The sequence below is a fragment of the Arachis hypogaea genome, chromosome 2 (genome assembly GCF_003086295.3).
Source record: "Arachis hypogaea cultivar Tifrunner chromosome 2, arahy.Tifrunner.gnm2.J5K5, whole genome shotgun sequence".
NCBI classification, from domain to species: domain Eukaryota; kingdom Viridiplantae; phylum Streptophyta; class Magnoliopsida; order Fabales; family Fabaceae; genus Arachis; species Arachis hypogaea.
Window position 1 is genome coordinate 100,409,539 of NC_092037.1, and position 24,490 is coordinate 100,434,028.

General features: G+C 26.9%; 1 protein-coding gene across 1 annotated transcript; it reads left to right on the top strand.

The window, feature by feature from the left end:
• The first annotated feature begins 7,495 nt into the window (after positions 1-7,495).
• LOC112757191 (calcium-dependent protein kinase 20) lies at positions 7,496-12,533 on the top strand. The gene is made up of 7 exons (XM_025805805.3): positions 7,496-8,891; positions 9,845-9,988; positions 10,099-10,251; positions 10,439-10,554; positions 10,980-11,147; positions 11,605-11,829; positions 11,969-12,533. Exons 1-7 carry the CDS (start codon positions 7,898-7,900, stop codon positions 12,047-12,049), a joined length of 1,881 nt encoding a protein of 626 aa, XP_025661590.1. The 5' UTR covers positions 7,496-7,897; the 3' UTR covers positions 12,050-12,533.
• Positions 12,534-24,490: the final 11,957 nt, after the last annotated feature.

Here is a 24,490-nt window from a genome sequence, read left to right on the forward strand (position 1 = left end):
AAACTAAATACAATAAAATGATGCATATCTAAACTTCCACTCCCATTATTTATCACCAAAAGACGTTTTCTCTTGATTACTAATAAAATGTGATTCAAACATCCATATCCATACATACGTCAATGAATTTGACACAACTTAAAAATATGTATATTAGTTTGAGTAAATTAGTTGAGCAATTCAAAATTACTCAATAGCTTATATTTCTTTATAAGAGATAGAGATTTTACCCTTTTCAGATTCATTTGACAAAAAATTAATGACTAATCTTTAATTCTGTTGGATTAACTTTATTTAAAATAATAATAAAAGTGTGAATTTTATAATTTTCCTTAACTCTTGCTGTTTTTTTTTTTTTATATTCAAAATTTTAAAACTAATTTTAAATTAAAGTTACGAACAAACTATTAAAATCTTACTACCTAATTAAAAGTTGTTTGATAGCAGATAAATTTCTACAGTTTGAAAGTGTATGTAGTACTGATATATGGAAAGAAATTGGAAGAGGAAGTGATGGATAATAATGTTCTCTATATAGTCTATATATTAATTACCACTAGTTAGCTAGTATCAGCATATATATATATATATATATATATATATATATATATATATATATATATATATATATAATTCATAAGGTAAAAATTCACGTACAGTTATTTTTATGTGAAGTTATTAATTGATAATTGTTAGATAATAATTTAATCAAACATAATAAATTATTTAACGCTTTTCAACTAACAACTTCATATAAAAGACATCTACACGTGCATTTCTATTAAATTTGATAATATATATCATACAAGTTCATATGAAAATATATAACTATATATAATATATATCTATATATAATGCAATTGAAATGAATATAACTATCTATTAATTAATTAGGAAATAGGTTTCCCAGTTAGCTTCTGCACAGTACCCATAAACTCTTCAGGCCTGACATGAATCACCTTTGGAGATATCAAATGCACTATTACGGGAGAAATCATCATTTGATCCTGCTGATTCTTCTGCTTCTTCATCATCTTTGTGGAGCAGTTCTTGTTAACCGTTAGGGTTTCCGGCTTTGGACCATTAAATTGATTATTCTTTCTTGTTGCTGCTCTTGAAGAATCCATAACCATAAGAGCGTTTAAATCTGCGACAAATTAGTTCTTAATTTGTCGAATTGAAAAAAAAAAAAAAGAGATTTTGGACTCAGAGGGAATTTGAGAATTGATGAAGTTAATTAGTAATGAAAGGGCTTAATTGAGGGCATAGATATATAGTGGTCTTATTAGTTCATATATAGTTGACATTTAGCCAAGTCAAATTAAAGAACGAATTAATGTTAGCAACGTAGTAATGTAGCCAAGTCTATCTTTCTGATTTGGTCAACTATGAATTACGTAATATAATACTACTAACGTTGTTATTTGTCTTTTGAGTAGTATTGTTATTGTTATTGATACGTTACGCAACTATATAATATCTTTTTTATACATAATATGATGAATTTTGATGTTTTAGTTTAAAATAAGAATTTCAATTTGAGGGATAAAATAATAAGTAAATTTTACTATTCTAAAATTATAATTAATCCTTTAATTTATTCTTTGTTTAAAGTCATATCTTTAACTTATTAAGAGTTCTTTACTTTTTTTTTTTGACGAATTATGTTGACGGAGAAAATATTTGTTCTAAATTTTAATAATAGAATATATTGACTATATACATGCATATCAAATTTCGAAATTCGAACCCGAAACTTAGTTAAAACTAGTGCAATATTTGTCAACAAAGTGTAAAGGGCAATTTTTGTCTTTTTTTAAGTAGGAATTTGCATACCAGCATGGAATCTTCTAAGTTGTCAAAACTACCACCAAAGCATATGGTAAAATTCTTTAACTAAAAGTATAGCATAGTTTTGACAAAGATAGTCGAAATAAATTTTCCTAAGTTGACAATTTTCTCATGTTGACAGAGCACGCACCATCCCAGTTGGATTATTGTTAGAATATTATTATTATTAATGAATTTTTCAGAGATTAGGAATATGAACTATTCTATACGTGCTGGCATCTCACTATTAATTTGTGATTATTATTATAAGTATATGTTTTGTTTTAGTATAACATGTCAATGGTAGTAGTTTAGTTTTGCATGCACAAATATCTTTAATTATTTATATTTTAAAAATATTTTATAATTAAAAAAATTAGTTAAAAATAACTAAAATTTATTTTATTTAATATTTAAAAGATATTATTTACATATTAAAATTAATTATTAAAATTAATTATCATATTATATATATATATATATAATTTAACTTAGTTTTAGTATATATTTTTATATATATTTTATACTAATAATAAATAATTTTAATATCTGATTGAATATACATACATGAAAATAATGTTCTTTGGATATATATATATATATATATATATATATATATATATATATATATATATATATATATATATATATATATATATAGTCGTCTCCTAATTAATAATAAACTGTTGTAATTAAACAGCAGAGAAAGTAGGTATATCCATATATGTCACCTAATCTTTAATTATGCCTTAGTTACTCTCTAGAGTTTACTTGAAAATTGAAAACCGACGGGATCAATTCAACCATTGCACTGTTTTCTGGAAGAGAAAATATGGAAGAATAATAAAATTTTTTTATTCAACATAAATAATAAATTAAAAAAAGATTAGTTTTAATTTTAAAAATTAAATTTTGAATTAATTAAATTTAATTATAATTATTTTTTTTTTTATTTTTGTCATAACTGCTCTCTTGCAATCCTGTGCTACCTTTGCCGCTATTATATCGTGACTTCGATGCTCTCGTAGCTATTGTCTCATTACTTATTTTTTATTAACTAAGTTCGATAGATGTTCATTTTATTATGTATGCATATGATTTTTTTTTATTTTAAAATGGATATTTATTTTAGTATACTATTAATATTTTATTTGATTTATTTAATTCTGCATGCATATGTTCTATAAAATATTCATTTTACTGTGTATACAGATAATTTTTTTCGTTAAAATTTGAATGCTTATTTGAATTATACCGATAACATCTTGAATTTTTGCAAACTAAATAATAATTTATTTATGATTCAATATCTTTGTTTGGGATTTTATTTTCAAAATTTTTTTATTAATAATAATTAAATCAAATTTTATGATACTTTGAATTTAAAAATTGATTAGAACTCTTATATATAATTTTTATAATTATTAAATATTTTTATTTAAAATTTAAAGTTTTAACACAAATATTTTTAATTATTTATATATTAAAAATATTTGATAACTAAAAAATTGTTTAAAAATAATTAAAATTTATTTTATTTAATATTTAAAAATATTATTTATACATAAAAATTAATTATTAAAATTAATTATCATATATTTATATATAAATATATATATAATTTAACTTATTTTTAATATATATTTTTATATATATTCTATATTAATAATTATTTTTTAATAAGTGATTTTAATTTACATACATCAAAATAATAATGTTCTTTGGATATATGTCACCTAGTCTTTAATATAAAACAGTAGAGAAAGTAGGTATATGTCACCTAGTCTTTAATTATGCCTTAGTTAGTAGTTACTATCTAGAGTTTACTTGAAAATTGAAAACCGACAGGATCAATTCAATCATTGCACTGTTTTCGGTAAGAAAAGGTATAGAGAAATCACGTTTTTTTTAAAACAATGTAAATAATAAATTAAAAAAATTAATTTTAACTTTAAAAATTAAATTTTAAATTAATTAAATTTAATCATAATTTTAAATTTTTTTATTTTTATCGTAATTATTCTCTCGTAATCCTGTGTTACTATCGTCACTGCTGTATTGTGATTCAGGTGAAGTGTCCCTGCAGCTGTTATTTTGTTATTTATTTTTTATCAACTATGAATGTTCATTTTACCATGTATGCGGATAGTTTTTTCATTTTAAAATAGATGTTTATTTGGATATATACTATTGATATTTTACTTAATTCGCTTGATTCTGTATGCACATGTTCCGCAAAATGTTCATTTTACTATATATACAGAATGTTTGTTTTCACTAAGATGTGAATGTTAATTTGGATTATACAATTTAGGTGAACGAAGCAAAGCGACACGCGATGAAATGTTGAAGACACGAAACAACGGCGTAGAAGGAAGGGCAGAGGTGCAACGTTGGAGTAGTGGTAGAATAGGATCCCTGACTCGGCGACAGTGCGACGTCACAGAGAGAAGAAGGCGTGCAATAGCAGCGTCACTTGCAAGAGTGACACGACGCATGGGAGAAGAAGGTGCAGCGGCGTTATCGAGAGCGGGGTTGGGACGCAGAAAAGAAGAAGGTGCAATGGCGGCGGCTGTTGCAAGGAGCACAGGAACAACACAACACATGGGAGAAGAAGGTGCAGTAGCGATGCGGCGCGTGGCTTCTTGAGACGATGGTGGCGGCGACAGTAAGGTGTATCGGTGACAGCGTGATAGAAAAAGAGGAATGAAGCGAGAAAAAAATAGAAGGTGAGTGACTAGAGTTGTAATAGATAAATAAGATGGAATATTTTTTGTTTTAGTCGGATTAGAGTGCGTCGTACTCCCTAATAACAGAATTTTTTGTGTAATTATAATTATATATATATATATATATATATATATATATATATATATAGTATTGGTAAGAAGATAAACAAAAAAAAACTAAAATTTATCTTATTTAATATTCGTTAATTATTGTTAAAACGGATAAATATTAACGATAATATTAAGGAAATAAAAAATAAGGTGAGCATTTATCTTATTATTACTAAAAAAATAGTTAAAATTTATTTTATTTAATATTTATTAATTATTATATTTATTAATTATTTAATAATTAATAAATATTAAATAAAATAAATTTTAATTATTTTAATTAAAATTTTTTTGTTGTTAAATATTTTTATTATGAATTATTATAATAAATAATAAATACTAAATAAAATAAATTTTAATTATTTTAATATTTTTTAATTCAAAAATTTTCGTTTTCATTATTTTTGTTCTAGATAACCACTAGCTAACATCAATGTCAAATGAATGAATAAAATACGATAGGATATACTTAGTAAATGTCGGTGAAAATATGCCACTTAAAAAATAACTCTTTAATGAAATTATCCGACTTTTTTATTTATAAAAATAAAAACAACTAGTTGACTTATTATTGACATCAAAGTCATGGTTTCAAATCTGAAATATAACAAAATACATAAATAATAATGATAAAAATATACTAAAAAAGAAAGCAAGAAAGGCGTTATTTAATTTTTATTAACTGGTTTTAATATTTATCTTTATATTAAATTAAACAATAAAAAGAAAAAAATAATATTTTCCATATTTAACTATATATAGGTAGATAATAAAAATTTATTATTTATTATATTATATTACTAATTTTAAAATCAAAATGCATGTGTCACATGTCATTTTCTTATTGTAATTAAAATTAATTTTTTTTCTAAAATTAAAGAACTCTGGCCTCTTTTCTCTTTCTTTTTCTATCTCTCTTATATATTATTATCAATGACTAATTAAGAATTTGACAATCAAAATAACATTCTCTAATTATATTTAAATTAAATTTAAATTTAAATTAAAATACTAAAATTGAAATGTAGTTATATTATATATTATATTTATTTATTACTAACTAATTTAATAACTAAAATGTGTCATATGACACTCTCTTATTAAAATTTAGAAAAAATATTTTCCTCTAAAATTAGTAAACATCCTTTTTATATTTTCTTATCTATTGTTCTCATTTTTCTATTTTTCTCTATCATTCCCACTCTATATATAATTTTTAATTCATATTTTATATTAATAATTTAGCAAATCAAAATGTATCACCCAGATCTTTTCATTATAATTAAAATAAAATTTTTTCTTAATTTCTAAAGTTAACAAACTTCCTCTCTCATTCTTCTTCTTTATCTTTTTCTCTCTTTTCTCTCATTCTCTATTTTTCTTTACCTTTATGTTCTACAAAAAAAATAAAATTAACAACATAATATAATTTAAATAAAAAATATTATTATATACATATTTTTTATTTAATTTTAAATTTTTACTACTTATCTTTTTAATATATATTTTAAAATTTTTTAATATTTATTACATATAATTTTAAAAAATATTAATATTGTGATTAAAAGTTAGAATCAAGATTCAGTTGTTTTAAAAAAAATAGTTAATTTTATAACTATCAATATAATTTTTTTATGTTAATATCTAATTATATTTTTATATATATAGAAAAAAATATTATTTTTAAATAACAAGTATAAAAATTAATTATTTCTATTTGCGCAATAAATTTAATACCTAATCAAATATAAAAATATACATGTTAAATTCTTTCAAATTTTAGATAATGAATATTAAAATTAAGTAAAAAATTAAACTCTTTATTTAAAAATAATAACTAAAAAACTTATTATTTAATTTTGTTTAAGACTCTGGTTTTCTTAGTCAATGAGGACTTTTGTCTCTTACGACTATTTTATAAAAGTAGTTTAATACTATAAATTTTTCGTGTCATAATCTATAATACCAAAACTGACGTAATTTTAAAAGATTTATATTCCCCTAATAGTATTACAGGAAAAAATACTAGTACTAAATAATGTGAACAATGAATATATGAGATGTTCATTTCACTAGATGTACAAATGGTTATTTTAATATTAAAATTTATGTGAATAATTTAGATTGTTGAAAAAGGTCATTGGTTACCTAACATAACCCTATATAAAATTTTCCATCATTATGGCTAACAAATAAGTGTTTGCTGGTGTAGTAAGTAAATTAGGCTAAGTTTGTTTCTAAGAAGAGGGTAAGATAAGATATCGAAAATAAGACATAAATGATAGAGACACAAAATTTTGTGTTCTTATATTTTTTTTTGTGATAAACTAGAACAAATTATAAAAATCTAATTTATTCTCATTTTTTTTCATTTAAAAAATTTGAAAAAAAATATAATAATAAAAAAACATAATTATAAAAAATTAACAAGAATAATAAAAAAAATAAAAAATAAGTTGTGTCCCTGTTTTTTCTATTAAGATGGATATGGATACAAAATATAATAATTTCTGTCCATATTTCATCTCTTAAACATAATTTTGTGTTTTTGTATTTTTGTCTCAGAGTACAAAGACAAGAAAATTATAAAAAATAAAACAAAGTAAAAATAATTGTCTTAAACTCATTACTCTTTGGCATATATCCTTATTTATTTATTTGATTATAATTATATTAGTACTAATTAATTATTAAAATTACTTGCATGCAATGCATGCATGGAAATGAGAGCTACGTGAGCTTCATTGTTGCATCTGTGTCTTATCCAAAATTCCTCAAATTTCTGAAACTAAATACATTCATTCATTCATTCGTCTTCGTTTCTTTCTCATTCCTTTTTATCACAAACGAGTCACGACTCACCTCTCCCGAGTCACCAACTCACTGTTCTCTCTTCAACAATTCATCCGCACGTTCGTTCGTTCATTCATTCATTCCACTTTTTATTCTATCAGTTTCCCACAGATTTCGAATTCAGCAACATCCAAATCAAATTGTCTCCTCCAAATTCCAAATCACGTTTGGATCGAAAACCAAAATTTGGATCGTTTTCGCGCGGAAATCTGGAATTCTCGTGATCCGAGCTCGGAGTTTTTTCTTGGAGAACGCGATTAGGGTTTTCTTTCGAGCTCTCCAGATTCAGCATCAATTGCGTCGTTATGGAAGGAATGTAGGAGAACGACATCGCCGCGCTAGTGAAATCGGATCGCGCGAAATTCCGATTTCCGATGGGAAACAACTGCGTGGGACCTGCCACCGGCGGCGGAAACACCTTCCTCCAATCCATGTCGGCGGCGGTCTGGAGGACGCGGCCGCCGGAGGCCAGGCTCCCGGCTCCAGACGGCTCATCCACAGCAGCAGCCACTAGCAACAGGGAGACTCCGTCACAGTCTCCGGCGCCATCAATTCCCGCTCCGAGAACCACCACCGCGGCCGTAGGAGGCAGCAAAGTCCCCGAGCAAATTGCTGTTCAGAGCACGCCTCCTGTAACGGTTAAAATAACTGCCTCGGAAACAAAACCGGCCCAACAGGCCCAAAAACCGGCTCAACCGACTGAAAAACCTGCTCAACCAGCTCAACAACAAGCTCAACCGGCTAAACCGGTGGCGAATAATGAACCTCCTCCAAACACTGGTGGTAATGGTGGTGGTGGTGATGGAGGAGCTAACAAACCTACTCACGTGAAGAGAGGTTCAACCATTGGGCTTCAAGTGGATTCTGTGTTGGGTACGACAACCGGGAACTTGAAGGACCGGTTTAGCTTGGGTAGGAAGCTAGGGCAAGGTCAATTTGGGACAACTTTCCTTTGCTTGGAAAAGGGTACAAACAAAGAATTTGCATGCAAAACAATTTCCAAGAGGAAATTGACAACAGAGGAGGATATTGAAGATGTTAGGAGGGAGATTAGAATCATGCACCACTTGGCTGGTCATCCAAATGTGATTTCCATTGTTGGTGCTTATGAAGATGCCGTTGCTGTTCATCTTGTTATGGAGCTTTGTGCTGGTGGAGAGCTTTTTGATAGGATCATACAGAGAGGGCATTATACTGAGAGAAAAGCTGCTAAACTTGCTAGGGTCATTGTTGGTGTTGTTCAGGCTTGTCATTCTTTGGGTGTCATGCATAGAGACTTGAAGCCGGAGAATTTCTTGTTTGTTGACCATGAGGAGGAATCATTGCTTAAGGCTATTGATTTTGGGCTCTCAATGTTCTTTAAACCAGGTATATACATATATGTATATCAGTTGTTTTGCAGAATCTTGCATTGGTCCTAAGAATTTGTAGTCTTTTAAGATTATTATGGAAATGGTACGGTTGTTAGTTTGTTATTTTTAGACATTTTTGTTGGCATAATTTGAGTAGGTGAGAGAGAGAAATGCTAGAAAATTTATTGTTTCAATGATAGATGGTGAATGAATTAGTAGTGTCACGAGTGAAATGAGTACTACATTATTTTTCTGTGTGAAACAGATATACACCTAGGTGAGTTATTATAAGGGAAAAAGTATGAGATATAAAATATATCTCACATTGAAACCATAGTTGATGTCCAATAGTTTTGTTCAAGTAACATATCTCTTGTGTTTATTTGTAATCATAATTTTATTAACTGTTTAGTTCCATAGTTTTGTTTCCTTATCTCTGAATCATCATTCCTAAAACTAAGTGATTCTTCTTGCAAATCACTTCTTAGTTGACTTTTAGTTTTAATTACCAAATTTTAGGCACTATTGCTGATTATTTATTATAATCTAAGGAGAAGAAGAATGTTTTTCAACATTTAGTTCTTAAATTATTTAGAATTGAGAAGGAAAAACAATTTTATTATGTTTCTGTAGATGCATAAATATGCATTTTATTACACAGATTGTTCACTAAAATGCTAAGGAATCATGCATGTTGATGATATATTATTGCGCTTATGCTTATGAATACTGCCGTGAATAGAGAAAATGAATGACTGGCTGATCTGTAATGCAGGGGTTGTACTTGTAGGGTGAGTGCATTGAGTTGTTTGTGTCACATAACTTAGATATATTATCAGGAAAGAGTTACTGGTTACTTCTAGTGATCCTCTTTTTTATTAAAACAAACACCACTACTAGTTGTTCTGTGTAATATTAATTTATATCTTTTCTAGTTCATTCAGATCAGAAAAGTCTACATCTTTTCAGGTGAAATGTTTACTGATGTGGTTGGAAGTCCATATTATGTGGCCCCTGAAGTTTTGCGGAAGCACTATGGGCCAGAATGTGATGTATGGAGTGCTGGGGTGATCATATATATTTTACTTAGTGGGGTTCCCCCATTTTGGGATGGTGAGAATGATACCACACTTGGTTTTCTTGTTTCAATTCCTTCAAAGTTTTAGTTGAATCTGTGTATAACTCAATGTACTTTATATGTTTGGCTTTCTGTTTTTGGTCAGAAACGGAACAAGGAATTTTTGAGCAAGTTTTGAGAGGAGAGCTTGACTTTGTTTCTGAACCATGGCCTAGCATATCTGCAGGTGCAAAGGATCTTGTTCGAAGAATGCTTATAAGGGACCCTAAGAAGAGGTTAACAGCACATGAAGTTCTTTGTGAGTGGAACATAAAATAGTGGTCTTTTATTCATTGTCAATCATGATATGAGCCTTGGAATTTTCTCTTCCTGATAGGATGCATAATCAAGATATATTTCTGCAACACACTAACCATAATTTTTGTTTTATTTGTAAATTGAAGAATATTTTCTCTTAAATACACGTTAAGGTTGATATTTTGCAGGCCACCCCTGGGTTCAGGAAGGAGGTCTTGCTCCTGATAAACCGTTGGATTCTGCTGTTTTATCTCGTCTCAAGCAATTCTCTGCGATGAACAAGTTGAAAAAGATTGCCATTCGAGTACGTACCCGATCCACTGGTTATATGATTTTTGTTCTATTTGTTTAATTTTTGAGCTCAAGAAACTATAGCATCTCTTTACAACAACACAATTTTCATATAACATTAACGAAACGAACTCATGTAATGGATAGTAAACCACAGTCATTTTAAACTGAAACTGGTCTGCGATTATTGAAAACATTGACATTTTGCTAAAAAGAAAAGGAACGGCGCGTATGACTATTGGAGAAATTTCTCTGTTTAGGAAATGTCACTTACAATATACTACCATTTTAGCTCTGTTGTGTTGTAGCATTAGGCTGTAATATTGGTTTAATTTCGGAAAATTGATATCCTAGTCTAGTAACTTGGTTTCTTTTTATTCCTTGTTCTGATTTGTATTTGTGTTATTTGGTATGACTTGCAATGTTGTCCCTTGACAGGTAATTGCTGAAAGTCTCTCTGAGGATGAAATTGCAGGACTGAAAGAAATGTTCTCGATGATAGACACAGATAATAGTGGACAGATCACTCTTGAGGAACTGAAAAAGGGTTTGGAGAGAGTGGGTGCTAATCTTAAAGAATCCGAGCTTCTATGGTTAATGGAAGCAGTAAGTGCCTTGCATGCTATCCAAATTGGCATTTCTATGTAGGCATGTTTCTTGCACTTATTAGTGTGTTGTTTAGTTCTGTAATTTTCTACAATTATTTTAGTTGGAATTGGTTATGGTGTAAAATGATTCTTGATAGTTCCTCTATAAGTGATTTTGATATAAAGGAAAATTTTTTACTTCTCCCAAAATCAATTAATTGATTCTAGTAGTTAGAAACCAAACATGAGTAAAATGGGGGAGATCAACTACTGGGGGATGAGGATCATTCTAGGTCCCCCAAATGGTGTTTCAACGATGCATTAATGGATTTATTTGTAACTGAATATACTTCCATTCTTTTGATCGGTAGTAAACTTGGCATTGTACTATTTTTGCACTATTGTGTTCAGCTTGTTATTATTATATTTGGTGTTTCATGTGATTGACCCTTTTAGCTTTGTCCTTTAAAATCCAGGCAGACGTTGATAACAGTGGTACCATAGATTATGGTGAATTTATAGCAGCAATGCTTCATCTAAACAAAATCCAGAAGGAGGATCATCTATATGCTGCCTTTACTTATTTTGACCAAGATGGTAGTGGATACATTACAAAGGAAGAGCTTCAACAAGCTTGTGAAAAGTATGGAATTCTAGATGGCAACATAGATGATATAATACGCGAAGTTGACAAGGATAATGTAAGACATTGCATCATATTATTATTATTGTTGTTATAAGAATTTGGAACATATTTTATGTTAGCTCAATATTTAAGATGGAATTATTACACAGCAAATTTTCCTCCTTAATAAACTTGTATTATGTACTATTTTCCAGGATGGACGCATTGATTACAGTGAGTTTACTGCAATGATGCAAGAAACTGACTTTGGCAAAATTGGTCTACCTAAAGCATGAGTAAAAATTGTGGCTGGCTTCAAAGCATTAATGAACTCTTTCATGGTCATGCCAAAATGAGGGATAGATGTTGATAGATAAAGTATCAGATAGATATATATAGCTAGCATCATCTTCAGATCTCTTCCATGTGCCAGATTATGTAAGTGCTTGCCCTTACACAATGCTAGCTTTAGCTTCAAGGAGAGGAAGCATGAACCACATTGCTTATAACCAGTCCTTTATGTATTTACAAATCATTTTCTTAGTTGAACATAATCAAGTATGCAGCAGTAGTAGATTTTCACAGTTTTCTTTACACCCTTTAAAATCTATTACCCTTTTTTTCTTGGGGGTAAAATAGATGTGGTAGAATGAGATCTCATCATCACTTTCAAACCAACCATTTGCTCATGCTGAATATCATGTTGTATCAACACATGTATTGATGTATAGACTATAGAGCTAAGTAATTTGTGTACCTTTTTTCTTTTTTCTTCTTTCCGTTAATTGGGCTACATATATATTCAGTGTACCTATTTTGTTTGATTTTGTCTTTCTATTTTTGCTAAGGACAAGATCCATTGAATTTGATTAGACCCAATGCCGTGAACATCTTTCTTCATGATTCATGAACACAAGATTCATTGTTCACTCTCACTCAGCCCCACCACCACCTAATTTGTCCCAATTTGTTCAGCTATCAACTTCAATTAAGTTCTCAACTAGCAGGCTCATCTAATGTAATCTGTAACATTAAATAAACCGAAAGAAAGCACTGAATCCATGAGATTATGCGACCATAATTCAGAAAAAAATTGTATATCAATATCATGAACTCAGATCATAGATTAACCGTACCATCTACTCAAGAATCACATACATGATGCTATGAGAGATAACTAATTAAAGAAACATTTCAAAGAGACTGATACTTATTTCTCCTATATATATATATGTAAGCATGGTATTTATCCCTTTTTTTTTCAGAAAAATAGTATAAACATGATAAATTAAAAATGGCTTGACACCTAATATTAATTAAGAAAATGTTAAAGGTTTATTAACGGAATTGTCACTCTTTTAAATATCATTATTTTCAGTAATAATATTAATATACAATTATTTTTATATAATATTAAAAAAATTTGCATAGAGAATCTTCTTTATGTTTTTTTAGGGTTTTTAAAGCTAAAAAGTATCCAACTCATTGAATCAAAATTGTATAGTTTGGATTATCTTCTATCAAAACTAATGTTGGGATTCAAAACGCCCCACAAAATAAATTGTTTTATTATTAGAAAATAACAACATATTAATAATATGTTTCGAAAAGTAATATTTAAGTAATTAATTAGTTCAACTAAGTAGATAATCCCGTTATAATTTACCAGCTAATATTAAGATGAGTTACACCTATAACACGGTATCCACGTTAATTGGCCATTTAAACTTTAAAGTATACCACAAATATTTAGAAGACAATAAAAATGAGCGTAAAGTCTTCAAATTTTTTTATTTTATATTCGTTAATTATTGTTAAAATAAGTGAGTAATTTTAGATATAATAAATATATAATTATAAATATATATATAAATTATAGATTTTATGTTAAATAAAATAACTTTATATTATTGTCTACGTACCTAATATTATTCTTAAAATACCATGACTAATTATATATTTAAATAATATTTTTAAAAAAATAAATTTAAATAATCTAAAATTATTGTATTTAATATTGATTAATTATCGTCAAAATAATTATAAAATTTAGATATTAAATTTAAGAAAATAATTTTAATTATTATCTCCTTTAAGAATTAAGATTACCTATATTTAAAATCACATGTAGCACCTATTACGACAACTTTTTAGTGACTCAACAATTACCAATCCCTACTATGTTTTTGAGCAAAAACCCAATGCAGTGTTTCTATTTAAGGAAACACGATCTACTTGGATGTAAGTGCATGGTTGAAAGAAGAAACATGAAAGTAAACGAAACACCCAAAAGTGTAATAATGCAATAACTAACCTAGGAATCTCTAGGATGCCCTATAGCTAAAAGCCTAAAGCACATGATATTCAACTAACCAAACACCCTCTTTTTCTCATCTTGCATGCCTTTTCTACCATCTATATTTTACTTAAATCATTTTATGCCTAATGTCTCATTCTCGAAACCTTTTCTTTGAAAGAGAAATAAAGAAAGTTCTAAGAAAGTTTCAAGAAAATTAAAAAGATATCAATGCCCCCAACGGCATCTGCACCTAATGAGCATCTATCTCTTAAGGCAATTTAATTTCAAATAAAAAGGAATTTAAAAAACCCTAAAAATATAGTACTATTTTGACAAACGAATTTTTTGTTATTTTTTTTTAAATATTGATTGTTATATACGTATATGAAATCGATTCCCTAACCTTAATTAGGCTTTGATGACTTCTCATGATTATATATCACTATCATATGAAAGCGAGTAAGTGTTTTATTGTTACTTTTATGCTTCTGTCAAGTCAATGTCTTCCATACTTATACGTATCTTTAGCCCCAAACTATAGATTAACCAAAATTAGTTTTTGCCTCTTTGCAATTATTACATAATTTCGGCATTAGAGTGATAACAATGATATAAATATGGGAAAGTATGAGGAGTTAATGAAATATTTATACAATGTGTACAATGGAGGTTTATGAAGTATTAGATATATAATTATTAATGTTAATTTTTCGAGAAGATGTTTATTATCCCTTGTACTCGGATGGTTATTATAAATAGTATAGGGAATGTTCATTTCATAACTTAATAGCCATTGTACACATTGTACAAATAGTCCATTGTCTCCCTAGCGGAATCCTATAAATATTTCTCAAAATAAATATTAGTTTGATTATTGAATATAATATGCTCATGATTATATTTACTCATTTAATTTGCTCTTTTATTTATCCTTAATCCACTTGGATTAGCTAAGAGCTTAAAAGAAAAATGTGAGGATAAATTATATATATATTATTCACAAGTTAAATTAATTAGGATGGTTTATGTATGAATTATGAGACTGAAAAAATTGTCACCACAAAAGTTAGTTAGTATGTATGATAGAAAAACCTAAGGTTTTAAAAGATTTTTTTTTATATTGATTCTTCTCTATTAAAAGTCATTTTTAATATTGGTTCTGTGAGATTTATAATAGTATCTCTTTTTAAAAGATAGGATCCTATCGGCTCTATTTTACAGCATTTTATTCGATCTAATGACATTTTATTCGGTCTTTTATCGATCAGAATTTTCTACTAATAAAATTTTTCTACATGTAGTCTTTTTCAATTGGCCAATTCTCAACAAAAACACTAATATAATGAATAACAAGATTTTAAAAAAATCATCACCACAAAAGTAACTCATATATATAATAGAAAAATTCAAATTCTTATATTTGTAACTCCTATATCTAATAGAAAAATTCAAATTCTTATAAAGTTTTTTTTTTAAGTGTTAACTCTTGAGTATGACTTTTTTTTTTTTTCCCAAGTATTGGTCTCGTAACAGTTTGCCATTCGGAGTAAAACGCTTATAAGGCAAGTAAAAAAAAAAGAATGAAACTATCACTGTCCTTCGCTCATGCTTTAATTATTGTATGTGATTATGCATTTCTCATTTCTCATTTAAAAGATGAGGGCAAGAACCATTTAAGTTACACAAAAATTCCCAAAACATATGCATGCACACTTGTCAAATTAAATGCGTTGATTCTCCAATTAGGGAATATAAACTTTTTCCATGCATTTGAAAGCAAAATCCAATTGTCTAAGTAGATAAATTATATAAATAATTAAGGGGTTTAGGTAACAAGAGGAAAGATCGAGAAAAACATGATATTAATAATTAATCAAAGGTTTAGTTCGGATCCACTTGGAAGCAAATTGAAGAAAGCACCAAAATATATAGTAACGTGTCATGACATTTGTGGAACTATGTAACGTTTATCACACTGGATTTTTGGCGGCAGACGTGGCAAAAAAATAATGATGCCTCAATCAGCATATAATTTGAGAGATACCAATATTATGATTACACGCATATAAAATAGAATTTAGAGAAAAAGACAAATAGGTCCTAACTTTTCAAATTTTTGATAAATATATCTCTGACAAAATTTAAATACAAAAAAGTTTCTGACTTTAACAAACAGAGGACAATTTAGTCCTTCTGTCTATTTGCCTCTCATACACCTAACGAAACTGGCTGACGTGGCTGAAACGGTGTTCAGGTGTCCGTTACGGTGCCACGTTAGAAGGGGAAAAAAGTTTGAAGGACAAATAAGTCCTTGACGTCATTTTACAAATAAAGTTCGAAGGACAAATAGGTCCTTGAGATTTTTTTTTCAAAATTAATAAACTCATTTCCTAAATTCTCTCATCTACATCTCTCCATTTTTATATTTCTCTCTACTATTTTTACTCTATATATAATTATATTTTATATTAGTAATTTGACAAATCAAAATATGTCATTCGATATTTTTTTACAATTAAAATATTTTAAATGTAAAATTATACACATTAAATTATTTTAAATTTTAGATAACGAATGTTAAAATTAATTACTAATAAAAAATTAGACTTTTTCATATAAAAATAATAACTAAAAATCCTATTATTTAATTTTTTATCTGCAGATATCTTGGTCTTCTTAATCAGAAACTATTGTCAACTTACGACTTTTTTGTAAAAGTAGTTTTATTTTATAAATCTTTTGTGTCATGCATAATTTATACTGTTAGAACAAAGTGAACTATAATTTAAAAAAAAATATTCTCGTAATGCTATTATGCATAAAAATACTAGTTCTAATATAATACACAAATGCACTAATGCTAACTTAATACATGAATGATGCACAAATGAACTAATGCTAACTTGATGCATAAATGAATTGATGCTAACTAATGCCACTGGTATGATGAAAACTGAACTAATGCAATTTAACAAATTCTAATATAATACACAAATGTACTAAAACTAAACTAATGCAATTTAAGAAAACGAGTAGAAACATAACAAGTCCAATTTCTACAATTTTAATACAAATAATTTAAATTGTAGAATAAAACAAGTTAACTAGATTTCAAAATATAAGCATAATTTTATCAGAAATTATTTTTAATATGGAAAGAAAATTGGTGTTTTGGTTGAATATTGACATTTGAAGTGTATTACAGTATTGTGAAAATTATTCAACACGCCCCACGTGTTGGCTAAGATGCTGCCACGTGTTCAACACGCCCCCCACGTGTTGGCTAGAATGATGCCACGTGTTGCACCACGCCTCCCACGTGTTGCACCACGCCCCCACGTGTTGACTTCCCACAAAAAAAATTCACTCATCTATAATTACACCACATTCTCCTATTTTCAACAAAAACACCAATATTTTTTCCATACAAAAAAAAAATTAGCCTAATTTTATAAACTAAATTCTCATAATAGAAGCATAATAGAAGTATAATGAAAAAAAAAATTCTCAAGGACCTATTTGTCCTTCGAACTTTATTTGTAAAATGACGTCAAGGACTTATTTGTCCTTCGAACTTTTTTCCCCTTCCAACGTGGCACCGTAATGGACAACTGTACACCGTTTCAGCCACGTCAGTCAGTTCCGTTAGGTGTATAAGAGACAAATAGACGGAAGGACTAAATTGTCCTCCGTTTGTTAAAGTCAGAGACTTTTTTATATTTAAATTTTGTTAAGAATGTATTTGTCAAAAGTTTGAAAAGTCAGGACCTATCTGTCTTTTTCCCTAGAATTTAAATTCCAGTATTTATTTAGACAGATAGATAAATTCATTACTCGTTAATCTAAATTGCTTCTTATAAATAATAATTTGTTACTGTTTGATCTAGATTCTAGTACGATGATAAATCGGCCCAATAATATTTTTTTTTAAGGTTTGTTGGTCCATGTAAAAGACATTCTTATTCATATATGGGTTAAATTGGCATTAAATCTTGAGAGATTATAAATCTTTTTAAAAAAATTTCTTATCCAAATACTATAAACAACAAATATAATATATATTTAAAATATGTTATGAAAAATATTAGGGGTCAGTAATTTTGGTGTTTTATAACTATCAATTAGTCATTAATAGTGTTTTTAATGATGTGAGATTACATCTAATGATGAGAGATCACTCACTTTTATTTTAATAATTAAGTGCTGGTCAAAAAACATAAAAATTACTGGTCCCTAGACTTTTCCTATTATTTAATTTTAATCTTTATATCTTACTAACTCGAATCACTTAATCATTGTTGATTAAAAATTTATTTAGGTGAATTTTCATGAAAAAATATTTTTTAAAGTGATTTTTTAAATTTTTTTTAGAAGTAAACATAATTTTTATTTAGATATTTCATATAAAAATATTTTTTTATCTAACAATTATGTTTTGTATAATAATATAAAAATATTTATAATGTAAAAAAAAAATATCTTTTAAAAAAATATAAATGATAACTTTTAAAATACACTAAAATATATTTTTTAAATTAAAAACATCTTTTCCAATAACACCAAAACAAGCTCTAATAAAAGTTAATCATTCTTCTCCCACGCAAATTACTCTAATTTACAATCCAGATTAGCTGTTTCTTAATATAAATAAATCTAAAATATGCCCTTAGCTTGTATGTGTTGACTGATTGATGACACTGATGAAGTTATCTAAACTTTGAGAAAAACAAAAAACAATAATATGGTTTTTGAATTGAATAATATAATATTTGATTGAGTGGAGGCTAATAAGTCCATAGTAAGTCACGAAGGCACTTTTTTGTTTAGAGTCTCTATCACGTCCTTCTCACGTGACTTTCCCTGCCACTTAGGGCACCGCCCTCCTTCACTACTTTTTTGTCTCTATTCCAACCCTTCAAAACCTTGGATCATTATCACTAACTATGTTTTCTCCTATTCAAATAGTTAGGTTATTGTTTCTAATTTTGACTTACAAATTTATCATAATTAGAATTTAGAATTACTAATGATAGTGACCATCAGCGTGACAACTTGTATTTTCTCTAAAATTAAAGAGGAAAAATGTTTAGGTTTTTTTAATGTATTTTAATTTTTTTCATAATTTCTGAAAAAAGTATTCTTCTATTAATGATGTATATTATTATCACTTAAATCTCTTATATTATTATATTATTTTTACTATTCCAAAAAATTAAGTAAATAAAAAATACATTAATAATTTATTTTTAATGCATCTTCTCAGGTAAGAATTTTTTTTAAAACTATAAGTTTTTAATTTTTTTATTTATCTTCTGTTGAACTTTTTTTCTTCTAAAAATTAACAAATATTAAACTCTAGATATTTTGATCATAGAAGATTACTAATACTATGTTACGAAATTATTGAAAAAATTTCAGTTGGTAATAAAAAGAGATATATAAATAATTAATTATATCTATAAACATTTTCAATGTATAGTTTATTAGTTTTTTTATACATCTCTATTAAAGGTAATTTCACCATCACTTGAATAAAACAAAACTATTAATTAGGACAGCCAAAATTTTCTCTTCTGGATTTTAGCTAGCTGGATGGATATCCAAAACTTGAATATGGTACCTTGAGATTATGTCATATATATATATATATATATATATATATATATATATAACCTTAGCTTCTTATAGTTAATTTATGCGTTTGTTGTTATTAATTATATAATTATATGTAAAAGTTGCTAGTTTCCAATAAAAAAATAAAGTACTATAATGCGAAAACTAATTAATAATAATGTATATTATAGTATATGCAAGCTGCTGCACACTTTGGAGAATAACTTTTGATTAAAAATAAAATAATGAGAATTTATGGGACTGCATTGAAATGAATTAATATTATTTGCCCACATACTAGGCAGCACTACGACATTATATTAATATTTTAAAGGCAAATTAAATTTACTAATTAATTAGTAATTTTAGTTAGGCCACACTAATGAAATTGCTATACCTTATCTTCATGATAATATATATAATGCAATATTGATTTCAAGGGTTCGTTGGCTTGTTTGCCATTAATGGATGATATCAAAATATATAACACTACATCAAACATTATATGATTAGACATTCAACATATCTAAAAAGAATATATCTGAATCATCATTATTGTACTTGTTTTCTATCCTCTACTAGAGTTCAATAATTTAACAATTTTCGTTTTAAGAAAGGAATATTGCTCATATCCAAAAAGAAAATTATAGTCTAGGAGTATTACTATAACAATTGGATTGGAAACTTAGCACTATTATCTAATTTCATGTGGCATTTGTTTCTTGAAAATAAGGTCTCAAACTAACCTTTTCACAGTAAAAAATTAATATTAAATCAATTTTTAGTTATGGTAGATGATAGGAACCAAATTAGTTTGGTAAAAGTAGTTAGAGAACCTTTAAATTTTGATAATTTTTACTAAGATATAGATAATACAAACTAAAAAAAGTGTTAATTACGAAAAAAAATCTACTGAATTAAAAAAAATCTAATAAAAAAATAAAAAAATGTTTGTGGCGGTTTTTAAAACCATTGCAAAAGAAGATAATGAAAATGTTAACTACGATTTTGGTATCTAGGGTATAGGTTGAAATTTTTTTCGTTTTCAACCTTTTTTTTCATATAAAATCATCCCTAAGGTTTAATTTAGTTTTAGAATTGTCCTTATCTTAGGAAACAAAATCGTATGGAGGTAACAGCGAAAGTGGAGATAGAGGTGAATCGTGAACAACTTCTTATTCTTCTTTTCTCCCATTTGCAAGAGCAGAAACTTATTTTTTTTATTTTTTTTATTTTATAATTTTTTTTGTTATTTGTAATTTGATCCAAAATTTTAAAATTTATATAAAAAAACAATTTTAAAATTTGATTTTAAACTCTAGAGATAATTTTGTATGCAAAAAAAATTAGAAACAAATTTTTTTTTGACTTATACCTTAAAAACTAAAATCGAATTTAAACCTAATAAAACGAGTGATAGTTACAAGTTGTCGCAATACAAACGCTAAATGTTTACACTCTGTTAAAATTTTGTAGTAGTAAAAAATTATCACTACAAAATAAATAATTTTAAATTAAAATAATAATGCAGCGATTTTAAATTACCGCAAAATAAATTTAAAATTTCTAATAATAGATTTACAGTAAATTTCTATTCTGCGGTCATTTTATTCACAATTTGTTAAAATTTTCATTAACTGTTTTGCAATATCCAATATTGAATTGACTGTCTAATCTTTATTTTTTTATTTTACAGCAGTAAAAAATGACCGTAAACATTACTACAATCCAATTTTAAAACCGTCGTTATCTATCGCTACTTGTGTAGTGATTGGAACTAGCTAGGGTATAGAATTTGATCATCTATAGTTTAATTTATAATAAGCACCTTCAAGAATGTTATGTCAACAGTGACATACTATATATATATAGTTGAAAAAGAACACTAATAATTAAGAGAATAAATTTGAGTATATTTAAATATGATTGGTTTTGTCATGAATAATAAAATATGCGAAAATATTCATAGGATATATATCAAATAGAATTGATCATAATTGTGGGATTAAGTATGAGTAATCTTGTAGGAAGGTGACACATGGCAAGTTGTGGGTGAATGTTTTTTGAAGTGCCATACCAACCGTCCACCACCATATGCTAATCATAGATAGCTCCTAATCGTTTGTAACCACAAAACCAAACAAGGTCTTATATGGGGGGCCACATTTGTTTTTGTCCACAACTATGTATATTACATAATCTTCATTGCATTATTATTTGACCATATATGTATGTATTTCGCCACAAACCACCTTGAGGAAAGTTCACTTTAATCCTATTCACTTTACTCAAATTACAAATCCATACCACATGGTATGCATTTGCCAAGGAAAAATAATGTTTAATCCACATTTTATATATGAATTTAATTTTGATATATAACTAGTGTAACGTAATTTTACACGTGTATCTAATTACATAATATCACATCAATAAAAATAATTATATTTTATATTAACAACATAAAATAATTATATTAACAACATCAATAAAAATAATTATATTTTATATTTTATAATTTTACGACTGCATAAAATGTTTAATACTATCAGTAATTCATTCAATTACGTAACATTATATCAGTAAAAATAATTCTTTTACATTGATCAAGTGAATGACAAATCATCTAAAAAACGGATGTGATTGCACGACGATATAAAACACTTTATACTACCAATGTATCAAAATTATTATACTCTTCCTATATAAAGTTTTGTATAAGTCAGAGCACCTATTTGTTAGTTTTATTTATTTTAATATTTTGGATCTCACAGTTTTTTTATTGATAATAGAAATAATAGTAAAATTTATCCATACTCATTCATTAAAACGTGCTAAAAAAAATTCACATCTTTGTAAGTGATGTTTCATTTTTGTTTCTTATATACTTACCCTGTACAATAGCTTGTGTATTTGCTTACTCATTTAAGGCATAAGTTAATACATACTCATATACATACAGTAGTAACCTACCCTTAGGTTATTCTATTTTAAACATAACAAAATTAGATAGAAAACTTAGGTTTATTCTAAATTTTCCTACCATCAAGAATTTTTTTTTTTATAAATAATGGTGGAATAATCACTTGTACACATATGATTTTTGGTATATTGATTTCCAAAAGAGAGTACAAGAATAATGCAAGGACGATTTCTGAAGTTATAGTTATAATTAACAATGAAAACTATCAAGGAAGCTTCAAAGAAATTTGGCTAATCCAGTACAATAACTCACTTCATTTTATTTTTTCAAAAATGACATTTAAACAATAAACAAAAGTTTCTTAGGTGTTTTAAGAGTAAGTAGGAGTCTTTGTTTTATTTTATTCATGTGATATATCAGCAATGTTGGAAAGCTAGAGAAGAGTTAGTTATTAAGAATATAAATTTTTAAATTTTTAAATTTAATTTTTAATAATAAAAATAAGTAAATAACTCATATTACTAATGTGACACAACATAATAAATAAAAAATATGAAGTTCCATAATGATCGATAAAAAGAACAAAATATATATATACTTTACAAAAAATATAAAAATATGCATCTCTTTTGTGGACACATTTTGATAAGTGAATATAAAACTTTTGTTATTATTTGTTTAGAGATATAACAATTTATAGTACTTTCTCTTATTAATTTAATCTTTTGAGAGAAGTGATTAATAAAATTTTGAGAGTCAGAGGATATTTATTTTGACAATATCTACATGTGAATAGATTAAACTATTAAAAACAACTCTTACATACTCTTAAAACACTTAAAAAATTCTTCTCCTAAAAAATATATATACATTCTCAATTTTTTACCTCTTAGTCTTTTTTTTTTTCCATATTTTTAGAATTTGAATTCGTTTGTATTAAACAAGAGATAAATTTATCTACTACTCAACTAATCCGATGTAAATATATTTCTGCATGAATTGAACTTATATGTTGAGAAAAAAAAAGATTTGGTATATGAGAAGGACACAATAGTATCAATTAATTAACATACATTATACATAATATTGACAGATTGAAGTAATGATTCGTCAATTAATTAAATAAAACAACTTATTAACAAAGAATAGCCTTATCACAAATTGTGCATGCATGTTATGCATACTTTAATTTATTAGAACAAAAACTTACACATCATATCTTTGATTGCACATACAAAATTCCAAAACCTTAACTTCCCTCTTGTGCTGGTAATCTTGGTTTTGAAAGCAATATATACCTCAATGCCTCAAAGTATGGAGGTCTCTCTCCAACCCAGCAAATAAAAACAGCAAACAGAATTTCATTCAATCATATATAGACTCGAACCTGCAACCTTTTAGATGAGTATAAAGAACTTATATCATTTAAACTATAACTTATTGGCCACATTGCTTTAAAACTTCTTATTACAAAATATAAAAGAATTATCGCTAACGGATCCATAATATAAAAACGTATTCAAATTATTTAGTGACCTGTATTAAAGATATAAATTATCGTTAAACTTTTAAGTTTTAAAAAAATTGATATATATAATCATGAAATCATTTCTTTTATATTTTTGAATTGATAAAAAAAGCATTTGAATAGTTATATTTTCAATTTCACTAAATTTTAATTTTTGTAAATAATATTTGATAAAATAAAAGACAAGAATAATTCATTTATACAAAATAAACAATAAGGATTTTAAAGCAATTTTTCCCCTTTTTGAATTCAAATATGAAACCTTCGAGGTGAAAATTCACGTGCAGTTATATTCATGTGAAGTTGATAGATTAAAATTATTAGATGATTTGATAAATTTAATTAAATTATTATTTTTTTTGCTTATGGTATCT